Source organism: Camellia sinensis, chromosome 2, assembly GCF_055761805.1.
Source record: "Camellia sinensis isolate YWXY chromosome 2, ASM5576180v1, whole genome shotgun sequence".
Classification (NCBI taxonomy): domain Eukaryota; kingdom Viridiplantae; phylum Streptophyta; class Magnoliopsida; order Ericales; family Theaceae; genus Camellia; species Camellia sinensis.
In genome coordinates, this window is record NC_138962.1 from 83,119,621 (window position 1) to 83,138,371 (window position 18,751).

At 33.6% G+C, this 18,751-nt stretch overlaps 1 protein-coding gene across 1 annotated transcript; it reads right to left on the minus strand.

Annotated features, from left to right (window-relative positions):
- Positions 1-4,565: 4,565 nt before the first annotated feature.
- On the minus strand, positions 4,566-10,027 carry LOC114258339 (putative linoleate 9S-lipoxygenase 5). The gene is made up of 9 exons (XM_028198300.2): positions 9,581-10,027; positions 8,631-8,917; positions 7,978-8,218; positions 7,239-7,580; positions 7,017-7,102; positions 6,716-6,823; positions 6,296-6,621; positions 5,942-6,205; positions 4,566-5,465 (listed from the first exon to the last, which is right to left on the minus strand). Exons 1-9 carry the CDS (start codon positions 9,888-9,890, stop codon positions 4,709-4,711), a joined length of 2,721 nt encoding a protein of 906 aa, XP_028054101.2. The 5' UTR covers positions 9,891-10,027; the 3' UTR covers positions 4,566-4,708.
- Between the last annotated feature and the right edge of the window lie 8,724 nt (positions 10,028-18,751).

An 18,751-nucleotide genomic window follows, 5' to 3' on the forward strand; every position in this document is an offset into this window, starting at 1 on the left:
GAATTCTTAAAACATTGAGGCTTGTCAATAGGTACCATGATATGTCTGATGTTTAAAATTTATTTACAGATATTGTGCCAAATTTGGAAATATTCAATTACTTACAAAATGATCACGTCCTAGTTTGAATCCTCTGCCTCTTTCAATTCTGGAATTCTTATTAATCATTTAAAAAATTCCTTGTGATTACTGGTTTCTGCCTCTGTTTCCTGCTTCCATCTGATACAAGCTCTCTTTCTGTGCTTGCACGTGTGTATGTAACAGTGTGCACAAATGTTTGAATTTCTTCTCAGGCATGTTGTTGCTTTGAGTTAAAAACTATCTAGTTGATGGTTAATGTTAATTATCTTCCCTATTTGGCAGCATTGCGGAGAAGGGAACTCGCCTCTGGAAGTGGGGTGAAGTGCACATCATCAGCATGCTTAGTGCTCTATGAGAGGCAGATAAGTTCAGAAGCTCTTTGTTAAAATTTATCAATAAACCTACCACCACTACCACCTCACCTACTCCACTAAACCTAACCCACTACACCACTACCACCTCACCTACTCCACTAAACCTAACCCACTACACCTACATTTATATAAGGAACCATTTGTAATAGACAGAATATATCAATACATCAATCAATAATACATATATTTTTACATGGTATCAGAGCAAGGTTAAGATCTTAGTATTTCTCGCTTCACCGGCGGGCGACAACCTCGCTTTAGTCGCCCGCCGGACCTCAACCTAGTCCACTAGAATTTTCTACACATACCTTGAAATTTCTTCGAGTCCACCACCTTCAATGAACCCAACTGAGACTACTCTGGCCTCAAGAGGATCTGTCACCAGATGCCCTCTCTCTTCTCTTCCTTCACGGCAGAGACAGGTGAAGGACCAGCCGTCCTCCACATCATCAGCGATCTCGTCTCTCTCCTCTTCTATTTGATGAGCTCAACGGCAACAATGGGGTTTAGACCCGATGTGATGAAATCTGTTGGTAAACTCTGTTGGCAGTGCCTGTGCCCCTCCCAGACACTGCCGTTACGGCAATCTTGGTCCACCTCCGCCGGTCCGTCTGCCACCGTCGTCAACCAGCACCACCATCGCCGTCCTCTATCACGGTATCCCTCACTGCTCAGCAAAGGAGATCAGTACCAGCCCTGTTGTCAACACTCTACGGCTTACTGTGGTGTCGGCTGGACGTCTTTATGGCTGATCGGGTTCTCTCTCTCCCAAGACCCACACATGGGGAGGGATCTGGACATACTTTTCTTTAACAAGTAGGCCATATACCTGCCGATCAGATTGACCACCAACGACCGACCACTCTCTCTCTCTCTGATTTAGCGTCGATGGAAGAAAAGCAGTTGTATTTATTTCAAGGTCCGAACTCCAGAGACACGGACATTCCTACTACTAGTGTTTGTGATTGAAAGAGATATACGCATGTATCTACCCACTAAAAAAAAAAAAAAAAAAAAAAGTGGATCTGACACTCCACTCTCACCCACGGCACTCACAACACCCACGTTCTTTCTCACTTTTCTTTTCTTTTAATATATATATATATTTTTATTATAATATCTTTCCACCAATATATTTCCACCATCCTCTAAAATAATATTTCTTCCCATCCTCCTACTTTGACCCATTCTTTGTATTATTATTATTCTTATTCTTATTATATATATATATATATATATATATCTTTCCAAACAAAAAAATAAAAAATAAAAAAATAAATAAATAAATATTTTACACATTTGCACAACAGCCCATATTTTATTTCTCTCAGGGATCCACCCCGATCACAATTTTACATCAAAAAAAAAAAAAAAAAAAAAACACAACACCAAAAGCTTTGTTTTCTTTTCTGCAGACGGCCACCCACCGACATCACTTCTTCGCCTATTCCGCCGGTCTTTTCTTCTTTTTGCCTCCGTCCTGGGCGGTCATTGCCGGTGTTGCCTCCGTGCTTCCTAGACCGCCGAACACGTTCACTGCCCCCTGCTCCTCCACTGCAGTATATGGCGGACCTCCAAATCGGAACATCACGGTGGCCTTCCGCTTCAGCTCCTTATTTTCTGCTTTCAGCACACTTATCTCTGCTCGCGCATCCTTATACATGCGTTGGAGCAGAGCCAGCTGGGAGGTTAACTGCTGCACCTCATTTGTCCTACTCTGCAGCCGGTTCGACAAGTTTGTGACCGCCGTCATGCTTTCCACGCATGCCTTCAAAGTATACTGGTTGGCCTCCACATCTGACTGCACTGCCATTCTTTGCTCCACCGACCGCATCGGAAAGTTCAACGGAGCAAACTCCGGGGCGCTTGGTTGAGTTTCCAGTGCCACCGCACCAGTTCTCTCTCTCGTTGACTCGTTGAGGTCGGGAAAGAGGGTGAGCAGCCCGCGGGAAGACGATGAAGCCATTTTCTAGGCACCAGAGTGTTACACAGTATCTCTCTCAGAATTCTCTCTCAGAAAACAGAGTGTTACAGAATCTCTCTCAGAAATCTCTCTCAGAATATCTCTTGCAGGTTTTTTGCCTCAGCCTCAGCCTCTGTCTTATAGCCGAGGCAGCCACGCGCATCGCGCGCCTCTTACCACCAGCCGACAAACGGGCACGCAAGCCAAGGCGCCCACGTGCCTCGCCATCATGTCCGGCACACTTTTTGATGAATTGGGCACGCTTTTTGATGGCACGCCTTTTGACAAAATTGGACACACCTTTTGAAGGTGCCACTTTTACAAGGGTCCGACAAGACTCTGTAAACTGTCCCGACATTTGATTCCGGTTAGTTTCTACAAGGGTCCGACAAGACTCTGTAAACTGTCCCGACATTGATTCCGGTTAGTTTCTACAAGGGTCCGACAAGACTCTGTAAACTGTCCCGACATTGATTCCGGTTAGTTTCTACAAGGGTCCAGCAAGACTCCGTAAACTGTCACAACCACTGTCACCACATTGTCTGCTACAACGGTCCGACATGACCCCATAAACTGTCTTCTACAACGGTCCGACATGACCCCATAAACTGTCTTCTACAGCGGTCTGACACCGCCATACAGTGTCCTCTACAACGTTATGACACCACCATCCAGTGTCTTCACCAATGGTCTGACACGACCATACAGTGTCTCCTATCCTCTTTTATTTTTATGTCTTTTCTTGTTTTGTTCCTCTCTCCAAACTCAAGTTGGTTAGTTTCTATCCTCCTTGAGTTTGCGGGGGGCTGTTAAAATTTATCAATAAACCTACCACCACTACCACCTCACCTACTCCACTAAACCTAACCCACTACACCACTACCACCTCACCTACTCCACTAAACCTAACCCACTACACCTACATTTATATAAGGAACCATTTGTAATAGACAGAATATATCAATACATCAATCAATAATACATATATTTTTACACTCTTTCTACTTTGTATCCAACATGCATATTGAGAGGTTCTGATCTGTGATGGTGCCCCCACTCATCTTATTAGAAAATGGATTGACAAACACATCTGGCTTTCCCTCCCCATTGTGTTACGATGGGTTCTGGCATGGTGTAATTGTCATCTGTGTTGTATGTATGTATTTTTTTTGTAAGGTAGCAAGCAACAATTCAGATTTGGAGTTTGTATATCTCAATCGTATGGCCCATTTTTTTGTGATTATTGATCTTACTCTTTCTTTCCAAAGATAGTCTTTTGTGTGCGCGCGCGTGTGAGAGGGTGTGGGTGTGGGTGCATGTATGCATGAGATTTGCACAGAAATGCTAGTGGGGGTATTCATAATAATAGGAAGCTTGTACTATTTTCATGATTGGAATCTTGATGGTGCTTACGTCTACTGACAACCTATTATTTGAGCAAATAAAAGCAGACAGATAGTAGAAAACTAGGGTAGATACTTCCACAATTCCCGGTAACAGAACAATAATGGCTGTAAGTTTAATTTTGAAAACTACGGAAGTGCTTCCAAAGTCCTCCTAGATGCAATTTTTACGTATTGTTATAGTGAACTAAGATTTTCTTGTCCAAATTTGTTTTTACTATTAGTTTTGATCAAGGTAAAATTTTTCTCCTCAAAATTGTGGCATTGTGGCGCCAAGAGTAGGATGAGAGGCTGGAGAAGTTGCCAGTAGGTCTCTGGTTTTCATTAACTCGTTGTTTCCCATCACAAGCATTGGTGTTTATACAGCTATGGTGTAAAGCCTCTGGTTCTCATCAACTCTTTGATTCCCATCAAGCAGGAGTGAAGTTTGCAACAGTAGAAGGGAAGCTTCAATGCCTAAGATACTATATCCACTATGGAAATTCTGTGATGCCCACTCCAAAAAGTTGTGCATGATGCGCAACCCATTATGTAACTGTCATTTAGCCAGGTTAAAAAGTTAATTACGATTCAATGTAATTGAGGGTACGATTCAATGTGATCAGTTGTGATCGCATGTGGTTCCCGACCACATTGTGTCGTTATCAGCTACATTGGCTACTCGTAATTCAGATCATATTAATCGTAATTCTAGAGAGTACACATAATGCACATGTGCCTATCAAAGATTACCCTAATGAAACATTTTGAGATAATTAAAATTTTTGATGTAGATAATGAAACATTTCCCAACTTTCTGTAAATATTACCTTCACTATTACTGCAAACTTATTGCATTTTTAGGCAAACTACACTGCTAAGGAAAAAAACATTCCAAATTAAAACCATTAGATTGAGACACTATTAGGAATTCCCTTGCCGGTGAGTCCGACACCACTGGTTGGAAATAGCAAAGTGTAAGGCACCCGTGCTGGTCCAACCCTGTTCCTCATTTTCTCATCCTCGTTCATCCTTGTGATCCTGGCCTCAATTTCTGTCAGCGTCTTTCCAAATCTCTCAAAGGCTTCTAATGGTTTTTTATCTGTTGTCCAGTCATGTGTGTCTCTCCTTCCAAGAAAAACCTCATCCGCCGTATGCCTTGACAGAATCTCTACGAGGGAAATGCCAAGAATGCTCTGCAGCTGTGGGGTCACTGTTTTCAAGAAAGCCCGGTCAGGGTTCTTCTCAAGCTCCTCATAGTCAATTTTATTTTCTATTTTGGGAATGAAACGGCGACTCATGGCTGGTCGGTTTGGGGGGTAGCCTCCATAAGGGAACTGTCCAAAATTGACAGCTGCATGGAGAGCAGAGGCCACCCATATGATAATGGTACATGCTTCGACTAACTCTGCACGAGCCTGCATTTTAGGCCACCAGGGTTCGTTTTTCTTGTCGCCATGACCCTTCTCTCGGAGCTCCTTCCACCAGGTTTGAAGTTCAGTATCTTTTTGAACCATTTCATCAGTCTTATAGTAGAAGGAGCAATAGTCCTCAACCCAGGTTTTGATTGCTGACCAGATCTCCAGCCCATCGACAGCATAAGGGTAGTCTTCTATCAGCAGGCGCACGCCGTGTGGAGATTTTGCGTCCTCAACTGCCACTCCTCTGAATAGTGCAGATGGTACAAGTTTTGAATCATTAATCACAACTATGAAAATAGCCATTCAAACACCTCTTTTGAGGTCACGTACCAATGTCTGACATGTGTCGGACATGGACACGCTTTTGACAGTCAGACATGCTGGAGGGAGTCAGGCACGCTAGGACACGTTGCGGACACATTGGGACACGTTTTATCTCATTTTTAAATTTAATTTAAAAATTATTGTTATTATTATTTTTACCGAAATAGCATATCCACGATTGATGAATTTGATGAGATTAAATATTTGATATAAAATTATATGTATTCACGTGTCCTCAGCGTGTCGTGTCCTGCATATTTTGAAAATTTGCATGTCCATGTATCCGTCGTGTCACATGTCCGTGCTTCATAGCCATTGTTTTTCTTTGTTCAGAGACCATGTTTTTGATATCATTCACCAAATTTCATTGCCAGAATTCTGGGTTTGTAAACTTACCTCTTGATGAGATCTGCAGGGAGTGCTTGCTCTGGAAAAACCCAGTCCTTATAAGCTGCAGATGACCATTCCATGGCGTACTTTGATGGAAAGACTGTTTTCTCAAGTAGTCCACCAGCATTAATGAGGGCCTGCCGAGCAAGTGCATTGATGTTCATTGTATCGCGGAAGTGAGGATGCAAAAGCTTATTAATTGGGTGAAGCACACTCAGCTGCCTATTTGTTGCAATCACAAATGGCTCAATTACAGCATGAGTATGTAACCTGTGACCAAAACCAAAGACATGCAGAGCCGTTACAATCTATAGCCTGAAATTTACTCACGAAACAAACACTTCTTTGAAAGGTCGGTACCAGTGGCAAATGAGTTGATGATAGCCAGAGTCATTCACAGCAACGTAAGCTTTCGCCAACTGCCAAATGGTACCTTCAGCACCATGTTCGACAGGTGTGTACACTACACTCTCTTCTCCTAATTGTTCTTCCTCTGGGACTCGTAATTGATCTTCCTCTTGGAACTTGCTCAATTCAATTGCCAATGGCTTCAAAATTCCATCATTTTTCAAGAAGAGGAGTGTCCTTGTGGCATATGTCTTTGAGGAAGTTGAATTTATCCGCTTCAAGTATGGCATCAAAGCGTCATGGTAATCTAATATGAATAGCTTCTTGTTCTTGAGTGCCTATTCAAGAAAATATTTATTATGGTTTCTGGTATGATCATGAACTATTTGATTGACTATTTTAGCATGATAGAAGCAATTCTATGAAAAATACCTCATCAATAGTTAACCCCTCGAGGTTTTTCTCTATGCTCTCCTTGGTCTTTGAATTGGCCTCGTTGTTATACACCTTGGGATTTAGCTTGCTATTTGGAGGGAACTCCTGCAAATAAATATTTTCTCTTTAGTTGTTATAATTGAAGTTGAAGGATATTAATGGTCTGATTTGGCTTTTCAGAAGAATATTAAAACTACATAGCATTTAGCTATCAAATTTATGCCTCTGAATTTCTTTCCTTCTTTATTTTTTTTTGTGTTTAGTTAAAGAAATGGAGAACAAGAAAGGTTTCGTTTACTTGGAGACGACGGATAACAACAGGGTTTAGTCCAGCAAGCATTTCTCTTGCAAATTCTTCATCTGTCCTCCATGCAGACCTATCCTCTGATTCAAGAAAATCACAATTAGACAGAAGTCCTATCTCTTAAAATTATATCAAGATATATCATACTATAAGCTACAAAGCTTGATATTAGTGTCCCCAGAAGTGTCTGCTTAGCTGCTTAGATGTATACCATACCTTCAATTACTTGTGGCACTGGAAAATGACAGAACCGTTCACCATCAGTTCGAAGAATTTCCTTTAGTGTCTCGAAGGGAATCTCTTTCCTAAGACTCTCGAGTAAATGGCAATCGGGTATCTTGATTCCTCCGTCATAGAGTTTCATTACATCTTCAAGATTGTCAAATTCTTCAGGGGTTTTGTCAAATTGAGCCTCAAACTCGGGAAGAAGGAATTGAAATACAGATTTCAACCCATAAGCTACAAGATCTGATAGCTTCAAGCGACTGAACCGTTCATCTCTTGGGACGTAAATGCTTAAGCTCTTAAGAAGTGGGAGCCTACTCTCATATCTAGGATCTGTAAAGAAAATACCACATAACCTATTATCAAAATATTTATAAAATTAAAAGTTAACAAGTTTCCAAACTAATCGTTCACTTTGTATTACTTTGGATGATACATATCTGTTGAGTCCTTGTTACCATGTTATTATTACTAGTAGCCCATAATATCTAGTGGTAATGTGAAGACAACTAGCAAGGGCCTGTTTACTGCAGCATATTTGAGCTGCTTATAATTTTTATTTATTTATTTATTCATATATAATTTGGGAATCTGTGCCACTGTTTGGGGCGGCTTTTACTTGCAACTTATTGGGTAGAAATTCCATTTTTTCTATTATCAACTTTCAGTTTACAAGAAGCCGTATGCCCTAAATCTTGTAATTGGTTGAGAATGGACATGAATGTCCTACCTTTTTCCAATGGTGGTCGTCCTGTTCTTCCCCTGCGAGGATAAGGGTACTTAGAAGATCCTCCAAGAATTGGGCGGCCGTACTTTAGATCTGTTTCTGGTTCACTCAAATCATTATATAAATCATAGTCATAGACGCGATCCCATTCTTCGAGCTTTCCAGTTCCGTTTCCTCTCAGGGTTAGTAATTCTTCTTCTCTGTAGTGACATAGTGGAGCTGGTGTTTCACCTGGAAGATATGTCTGCAAAAAAAATATTTAGAGCTTGCTTCTTTAGCAGACAATTCACCTAGGATAGGCAGACTCAAAAATAATGCTCTCTTGACCATTAATAAAATTATGAGTGGTAATACAATCAGTGTATGCTGGATGATAGACTACAAGAAAAATCATTGTTGGATTAAGGGAAACTCATTGGGAGAGGACTTTTTCGTGATTAGCCCTTTACCCTTAACTTTTTTCTTCTTCCTAAAAATTCAAAATCCAAACACAGCCTCAGGGATCCTTTTCTTGAATATTGACATCCTAAAAAGGCTATTAGAAGTCATTGTTCCATAAATATATATTTTCATGAGAATCAAGTTTCTTGCCACAACTTAGAATGAAAGTATTCCAACAGGTCATCTTTTATCAATCTAAAATTATTAATTGATACCTGATTAGTGAAGAACACACGGTCTTTTTCATAATACTTTTTTGGGTAGACCCAAGAATTGCAGATGAACTGGATCTGGCCATGATCAGGAACTCCTTCGAGGGTGACAGTCTTAAGGTAGAATTCATTGTGGTGAGAGTTCGTTATAGTGAAAGCCCCTGGAACCCCAACTTCCTCATCCCATTCAAAAGTAACATTGAATGACACATCCGCAGATGGAGTGGTGATTTTAGTAATCCAGTCTTCCAAATATGCTTTCTTTCCAATTTTCCCGCGAAGGTCTTTCCCTAGAAAAAGGCATAATAAAACTTTATATTAGATTTATAGTTCATGACCCATGTAAATTTTAGAGAATAAAGAGAAATACACAAATGGTAATTTACTAATATTTGCAAAAGATGAAGAGGGTCCCTTGCTGTCTCCTTTTTTTTTTTTTTTTTTTTTTCCCTGTGGAAAGCAGGTGTGGGACTAAGCTTTCATTGCCCTGATCATTTATTTGATAAAGAGGCCAAACTTGAAAAAAATCTGGAGTATCTGGCCACTCACCAAACATGTTTTATTGCTTTATATGTTCTTGAAACACTTACCATGGTGTTACTCTACCACTGCATTAAAAGGGCCTATTTGATATCAAATTCTTGAATGAATCACTATGTGGATGAAATAGATATATGTACATTTAATATATTCTTGAGTATATGGAGTATGCTCATAATGGCTAATTAGTAGCTCATTCTTGAATAGAAAATTGAAATGAATTGTTTCAATTTCTTCAAAACTTAAGACTTGAATCATAACACAAATATCTATCTAGTGAAATACGGTATAACATGTGGCTTTGCCAAACATAAATGAGAGAGTTTTCAAACAAGTTATTAATTTTAATTACATGTTTGTGGTCTTTTTATACAGAAAACAAGAAACTGACAACGAATAGGAGAGGAACTTACCAGGGTCACCATTGACAGCACTGATGAGCTGCAGGGAGACCTTTTGTCCAACAACCTCCTCAATCCGATCGACAAGTGGCAGGCTAAGGCCGTCGAAGTCGAGGAGGCTTTTCTTCATCAGCACAACAGTTCCCTTGATCTTCTTCTCATCATGTTTGCTTCTCTTGTTGCTGTTTTCATCAGTGTTTGGATCCATGTTGTTTTCTGGACTTTTGTCCCACCAGAATAAGAAGTTGAAGCAGCCAAAGAATATGAAACTGAAGATGAGAGACTTGGTTGGTGATGAGGAATGGAAGAGGGTTGGTAGCATTTTTTATAGCCAAATATTAAGTGATGACTCCACTTCTCATAGGGAACTGTGTTTTGAGGGTTTTTTTAGTATGACTTTTGGACATGGATCATATTGTCATATTGTATATATATACATATTGTTTTTGGTCTAACCTCATAAGAGGATTGATAGGGACCTTATTTTAATCATTTTGTGAAATTTCATTTAGGCCCATTTGGCAAGTTGGTTTCTTTTGTCAAAGCTAGTTGAAATGTCAGGAAAAATAAAAAAGAAGTGAAAAGGTCATTAAAAATATAAAAAAAAAAGTTAGTAAAAGAAAATGTCAAACATTCAAGTAAAAAAAAAAAAGTCACTAAAAAAATTTTTAAAAAAAGAAAAAATAAATAATAAAAGGTCAAATGTTCAAGTAATTTAAACACAATATTTTTTTTTTCACTTTATAAAGAAGTAAAAAAATTAATTCTCAAAAGGATTATTTTATTTCTTCCCAAACTGGAGGGCAATAAAGGAAAAGTACCCAATTATTAATTTTATCCAATGACAAAATATAGATCCAATTATCAATTTTGTCTCATGCTAAAATATAATTTCTCACCCTCACCCTCACCCTCACCCTCACCCTCACGTTTACGTGAGTTGTCAGAGGATTATCGAATGAAAAAAATTGAAAAATGAAAGAAAATGAAAGATGGAGAAAAATAACCATTATATCACTTTCCTATTCCCCACCCTTTTGTCCTTTTGTGTGAAGGGCAATAAAGTATCCAATTATCAAAATTTGCCCAACCCTAAAATATAGATTCAATTTGGGAAATGATGTAAAAATAGAACTCAATTTGTTGGTCCAGTGATGTGTTTTGCATATTAATAGTTAGCAGTAATAATGTATTACCTTTAGGTCATGTTTGATTCACAAGATTAGTAGTGAAGTATCCTATTAAATTAGTGTAATATTCACTATCTAATTGGATTAATATCATTGAATTATTAATCTCACCTCTACCCCATTATTAATAATCTTACAAATTTGTTAGATTAATTATCCATTGGATTAATAATCCTAAACCAAAATGTTAAAACAAACATAGAATAATTGCTCTCACGGATTAATAATCTCAATTCCATATTCTAATCCACCCAATCAAGCATGCCCTTAATGTCAAAAACTTGAGGTGACCAAGAGTTTGATATCTTTTGTAAAAATTGATTTATTTCTCTTCTATTATGGAGGTTATATGTGATTATTATAGATTGTTGGCTTGACTTAGTGCATTTGGTGAATTGATTATTAGATTTTGTTAACTTTCTAATTATTATGGATTAGAGGTTTATTTGATCATATATATATATATATATATATATTTCATAATGTAATTATTCTCCTATCTATTAAAAAAGAATTATATTATTAATTTTGCTTAGTGGTAAAACATAAATAGTTTTGCATTAAATTTGGGACATGTTGAAGTTGCAATCTTCCTGAAGAGAGTTTATTCAGCAATTTATTCAACTATTTAAGGGCTATCCTAAAGTGAGATTTACAATTTTGTATTGAGGTAGGAAAAACAATAAAGAAAATAATAATTGGTGATTGACTGATGGTAGAAACACGGGTGCCCTGAAAGCACCTTATGATTTTTCCTTCCACAGGCCTCGTAGTTGGATTGATGAGGCAAAAAAATTTAAAAACTTTGAGGGAAAAAAAAAAAATGAAAGATATAGGAAGGTAGATTCTATAGACAAGACTTGAAGTAGTGTTTGGTAACACTTATGTTTTTTATTTATGTTTATAAAAATTTTATAAATTATATATATTTTTTTATTTTTAAAAAAATATAAATTATAAACATGTTTGGTTTAAATAAAATGTTTAAAAAATTTTAAAAACATAAACTAAAAAATATATTTGCTCAGACCTAAAATATTTATATTTATTTTTTATTATTTATAACAATGGGATCATACACATTATAATTGAAAAAAAAAATTAAATGGGAATAAATTATTTGAAAAAAAATAATTGAAAAAAAAAATTGTTAGTCAAAATTTTAAATTTCTGTTTAAAAATCAATGTAAACTCATTTTTTGAGTTTACGTTTCTTTCTCAAATTCATAACCATTTATAAACAAAAAAAAAATTATCAAATAAGTTTTTATGACAGTTTTTAAAATTTTTGTAAATATAAATTGAAAACTAAAAACGAAATGGTTACCAAACAGCCCACGGTTTGTTTGGGAAGTGTGTTGACTTTTTGACTTTTTGGCTAGCCTGGGGCTAAAAAGCTTTGGGAAGGGCTTTTTGGCTTTTTAAATTTTTTGTGAGAGAAAGAATGTAATGATTATGGGTGAGATGTAATGTTTTAGCTTATTGGGTTAAAAAATCTATTTTGTCATTTTGTAACTAAAATAATCCCAAACCCACCCAACTCATTCTTTCCAAACGAAACCTAAGATGTTTTACAATATTACTTTTTTGAAGACGCAAGTTTCCGTCACTATATCATCAAATTGGTGAGCAAACAGATTTCCAACAAACCATCTCCAAGATAAAATTGGTGTCCTAACTGTTTTCAACAAATCGCCTCCAAAATACAATGAAATCAAGTATTGTAATTGTTCAACTGTGAATCTTACACCAACAAAGGACCAACAACATCTAGTGATTTTGCAAGTTTGCCAACCAGAAAATGGAAATCCTATTTTCTGCTACAGATAGAGTACCAATAATGAGATCTTGAAGTAAAAAAGATTAATAATAATATACTCATACATATTCTCAACAATAATTTTGTATTATTTTTTATTATCAAAATTTGGTTATCACTTTATGTGTCAATAAGCTATTGGTTTAATAGGTTACATCATTCATGCTTAGTGTTGTCAAATATAATGGTAAATAAAACATGATAAAAAAAATATAATTATCATATTATTATTATTGTTCTTAATGCAGTGAAAAAATATATAAGATAATAAATAAAATATGATAAAATTATTTTTAAAAAAAGAGAGCCTTGTGCATCTAAAAAAGAATGCTTTTAATATTGAAGGAAGTGCTTAAAATGTTAGAAAAAAAATGATAATAACACAAAATAATTATAAAGTGACAAAGTATAAGGCTTTCTTGTACAATTTAATGCATAAATTGTTTATATTTTTATTATTTTACAATTATTTTGCATTGATACTATTTTTAATTAAAAATTATTTTAAAATTATATTTAAAAAAATGTGAATGGAATTTATTTTATCACACTAATAATTTTAAGGGGGATGCACTAATAAATTCAAATTAACAACTTATACACTGTTTAGTCCTAAAAGTTTTCTTATAGATTGAAAGGTCCCATTACAATGTTTCAAACATCAGATTAATGTTTCGAACATCAAGATTTCTAACATCAGATTAATATTTCGAACATTAGATTTCGAACATCAGATTCATGTTTCAAACATTAGATTGATGTGCAAATGAGACTAAATGGAACATAAGAAAACTTTTAGGACTAAATGGTTCAACTTTTCAGAAACTAGGACTTATGGGTAAATTTTCCTAATTTTAATTCTAAACCATGTATTTACTTTTCAGAATACTTTTTAAAAACAATATATATATATATATATATATTAATTATTTGGTAGGTAGGGTGAGAACACTTTCATGGGGCATTAAAAGGGCTGCTTTGAACAATGGATCTTAAACCAGAATATGATTCCCCAAACTTTTTGATTGCACTAAAATATTCCCCTTGTTATTTGCATCTTATCAGCACAAATCTCAAAAGTTTTTTTTTGAAAATTACTTAAGAGTTAAACAGTAAATATACATATATATATATATATACAAATATGAAAGAGTGCAAATGAGACTTATACCTTTACAATTTTTTACTTACACCATAAATTTACTTGTACTCCTCATATTTTTATAATTTTTTTCTTATGCCCCACTGTCAAGTATTTTCCCAATTTTTTTCTCCAATCTAACATAAAAAAAACTGGCTCAATTTTAAGCCTAGTTTGGGAAGACTAAATAAGTGCATTTTTTGAATTTTTATGAAATATGAGTTGAGTTTGGATTGGGTTTGAAGTGATGTGTTAGAGAGGTAATGTGACTTAAATAAGATGATGTGATTTAAATAGGATAGTAACTTTTTGACTTTTTTTCTTTTTTCAATCATGCCAAACTTGGCCTTAGTGTGTTTTTTTAATTATTTTTATTTAAAAAAAAAACAAATATATCTAGGCAAAATTATTACTGTCTAATTTAAGGTCAACTCTTTTTTATTTTTTTTATTTTTTTTTATTGGTAGGTGGGTCCAACCCTTTAATAAATTCCAACCAAACAATGTCCTTGTCTCTGTCGCATTTCCCATCTTGAGTTTTTTTTTTAATATTATTTTTCTTTTTAAAGATTTAAATTCTTTTAAGTTGGGCATCTTGAGAGAATAGTTATGTTTAGTAAATCAGTTTTACAGCCTATTTCAATAATATGAACTATTTATTTTTTAGGATTCATGAAGTAGGATATATATATAAAAAAATAAGATGATTGGATATCAGTAATTATATATTTAAATTACATTATTTTTTTCAAAAATAACTATTCATTTTTTGTAATATAAATATAATTTAAATATATAGTTACGAATATTTAATTATCTTAATTTTTAGTATAAATATTCTACTCAACTGTTACAAGATAAACGATTTAAATTACTAAAATCGATAAAAAAAAAGAAAAAAATGAGCCCATCAAAACCCTTTTGTAATATATATATATATATATATATTAAAAATGAAATAGAAGTTTACAAGTGGTTTAATCATGTGCAATGTTCCTTTCTTATTAAATTCAGATACTAGTAAAAGTCATGTTCACACTTAATTGAAAAGATAAATATTTTGTCTCTTCCAATAATTTAGTCAATTACAAATCTAAAAATAATAATAAATTTAGTCAATTAAAAAAAAAGAATTGTAAAATTGATTTGATGATTCCGATTGACAAAAATTATTTGCATTTTATATAGTTTAAATTTCAAAGAAAAATGCTGTGTCATTAGTTTTTTAACACTATTTTATATCACATCTTACGTAAATACTTATGACAGATTTTTTTATTTTATTTTAAAATAAATATTAAGTAATTAAAGAGAATAAATAATATATTGTCATATAATAAGGTGATACAACAGGGAGAAAAAATAAGAAATACAAATAAATAAACAAAAAATTTCCAGTTGTGATTTTCTCTATGATATGTGATAGAGAAGTTATTGGGTGGTTAAGTGCAAGGCCAGTAGGTGCTTTATCAGTATTTAGGTCTCTTTTAATCTGGAAAAAAATTAATTTATTAACTCGTTGACTTATTTGGATCATATCTTTTTATTCACGTTTAAAAATAAAAAATAAAAAAAGCCAAAAAGTTTGGGTTTTTTTTTTTTCTCCCCAAAACAAGCCTTAATTTGTAAATAATTTGACAAGTGAAATTTGATTGACATAGACCTACCAACAGAGCCAAATCAATAAAGGGGAAATAATAATTTTTACAGCAATGCTAGGTGGCCACAAATTCTGTAGCTCAAATGGCTCAAAATACTCAAAACGACATCGTTTTGGATGCAAAACTGCCAAAACGACGTCGTTTTGACAGTTTTGAGCCATTTGAGCCACAAAATTTGTGATTACCAAATATTTTCCTAATTTTTATTTATTTATTTATTTATTATTATTTTCTGATACAACTGTGGTGTTATTTCTCCATCAATAAAAATAGGGTAGGTATGATGCTGTTGGTGGATCAAAGTATAAATTCTCTATGTGATATAATTAGATGAAAATCATGAATTGACTCTATAGGCACAAATGGGCTGGCTTTTCTTGACTACTTGACACATCCACAGATTATTTGATAGTTGGGAAGTATCATCATGTGATGTTTTATGATAATATAATTAGTAAAGAATTTAAAATATTATTTATTTATATTAAATGATTAAAAAATATAAAAAGACATATAAATAATAATTAATAAAAAAATATGATCATATAATTTTTCAAAAATATTCTATAATTTTCCTTCTCATACAATGTGAAAAGTCAAGCAAGTCAACACCACATTTCCAATGCATTTTAATTAAATTCCATGTATATGTCCACACACAATGTGAAAAGTCAAGCAAGTCAACACCACATTTCCAATGCATTTTAATTAAATTCCGTCCATATATGACCTCATTTGAGAAGTTAGGGGCTAAAATAGCCACAAAAGACAAAACAGGCTATTTTAGCCACAACAAACAAAATATCACATCCAACCCATAATCATTACACTCTTCTCTCACAAAAAAAAGCCAAAAAGCCCTTCCCAAACCAAGCTTTTTAGCCCAGGCTAAAATAGCCAAAAAAGCCAAAAAGCCAACCCACTTCCCAAACGGAGGCTAAGTCATTTTATTTTTTGACTATTTTAATAGGTTAAAATTTTTGTATTTAAGAAAATGATTAAATTTTTTGTAGTTGAATGTGATTATTAAGAGAGAAAAGTTGAAATGATTATGAGTTTCATGTGACATTTTATCTTATTGACTATTTTAACTTAGGGGTTGTTTGGAGTGTCCTAAATAAGTGTACTTTTTGTCTTTTTGGACTAAAAAATTGAGGAAGAAAATATGGATGTTTGGGTTAACTTTTTGACTTTTTATAGAAAAATGTGTAATAAAAAATTGTAAAAATTGATTTGTAGGGAAAAATTAAGATTGAGAGTTGTGCAGCTGTAATTATTGACTTTTGGTGAATAGTGTTAACTTTTTAAATTTTTGAGTAACTTTTTGGTTTTTTGACTTTTTTGTAATATGCTAAACTTGACCTTATTTTATCTTTTTATAAATTTTAACCAAAAAAACCTAAAACTCACTTGCCAAACAGAGGCCATAATGTACCAGCCTAACCTTGACAAGTTGTTTGGAAATTTCAAGAACAGGGTCAACTACAAGTCCTCAATCTGAGTTGTTTGGTAAAACAAAAAGGGTAAGGCTCAAAGGGTGTGTAGCATTTAGGGTGAACAAATTTCTGCTTCATATCCGGCCTAATTTAATTATTTCAAATTTAATTTTAAAAAATATTCAGGTCTCATTTGGAAAATAAGTTGAGATTAATTTAAGAGTTGTTTAAGATGATTTAAGTAAATATATTTTTTTAACTTTTTACAAAAATATGTGTAAAAAAATAAAGAGATGATTTGACTTAAATAAGTAAACTTATTTAGTTTATACTAAGTAGTACCTTTTTTTATTAAAAAACAAAATAGGTTAAAATCAATAAGACAAAATATCACATCCAACCATAATCATTTCATTTTTTTCCTCACAAAATTACAAAAAAAATCAAAAGTTCTTCCCAAATAATTTTTTTTTAATTAGATTAAAATAACTAAAAAATCAAACTAAAAAAATTATTTCTGCACGAAGGCTCAAATCCCAAACTTACTTACTTTAATTCAATAAATATGAGTTAGTAATTTTTTATTTTTGTCTTGAATATATATTAAATTATTTAGATTCTTTATTTAATATTTGAATTTGAATGTTAATAAAATTTAATGGTAAAATAAATATAATTTTTAACAAATGTTTTAATTTAAGCTCCAAAAAGAAGTGTATATATATATATATATATTTTTTTTTTTCCATCCTTTATATTTTTTACTTTATTTTATAAGTAAAACTATATAATATTATAATTAATATTTTATAAATGGGTGGACTGGGCTAGACCGGATTAGAACTTTTTATCCGAAACTCAACTCGAATATTAAATGGATACAAAATCTCAACCCAACCCGACACTATAGACAAAATAATTTTTCCAATCTTAAAATATCAAGTTGGATTGGGTTGGGCGGGCCATCAGTCCGATGGCCACCCTTATCATATATTTTTGTCGTAAAAATATATTTTTATGATAAATGTTATGTAATTTTTTGATAGAATTATAACAATTTATAATTCAGAAATAAAATTACACATTTTTGTGATAATATTCACTACAACAAAAAGCAATTTTGGCGACCAAAAATGTAAATTTCGCCGCTGAAAGTTGGACAATTGGCGACTAAAATTGAATTAGTAGCCAAATGTGTACTTATTGGCGACTAAAAATCAGATTAGTCGTTGATTACATGGGCTTTAGCGACTAAAACAATTTTAGTAGCCAAAGGTGAAGGTTTTTGGTGACTAAAAAAGATTAGTAGCCAAAAGTATAGGCTTTGGCGACTAAAAAATGGTTTGGTCGCCAATTGTAGGTGTTTTACCGACAAAAAAAAATGTTGTAGCCAAAAGTAAAGGTTTTTGGCTACTAAAAAATTTTTAGTAGCTAAAAGTGGACAATTGGCAACTAAAATTGAGTTTAGTCGGCAAAAGTGGCGGTTTTGGCGACTAAAAATCAGTTTAGTCGCCGAAAGTGGTTATTTTTAGACGGAAATTAATTTTTTTAGCGACTAAATTATTGGTAGTAGCCAAAACTTTTTGGCAACTAAAAAAAACTTTAGTCGGCAAAAGTGGCTTCCTTTTTTTTTTAATAATTAATTTATTTTTTACATAAATTAATATTGAATAAAAATAATTATATATATATATATATAATTTTAAATTAATACGCATGAATATACTATATAAATAATATATATTGCATATACATTCATGTGATTTTGTGGTGGCATAGTGGAGGGAGTTTGTTGGTAAAGGTGTAGAAAGTAAAAGAATCGCGGTTTGAATCTCAGAACAAGCAAAAAAGTTGGTAATTTTTTTTTTTTCACGGAAGCACCTCAAAAGTCTTTAGTTTGGCGACTAAATGGATTAGTCGGCGATTTAGTGAGTATT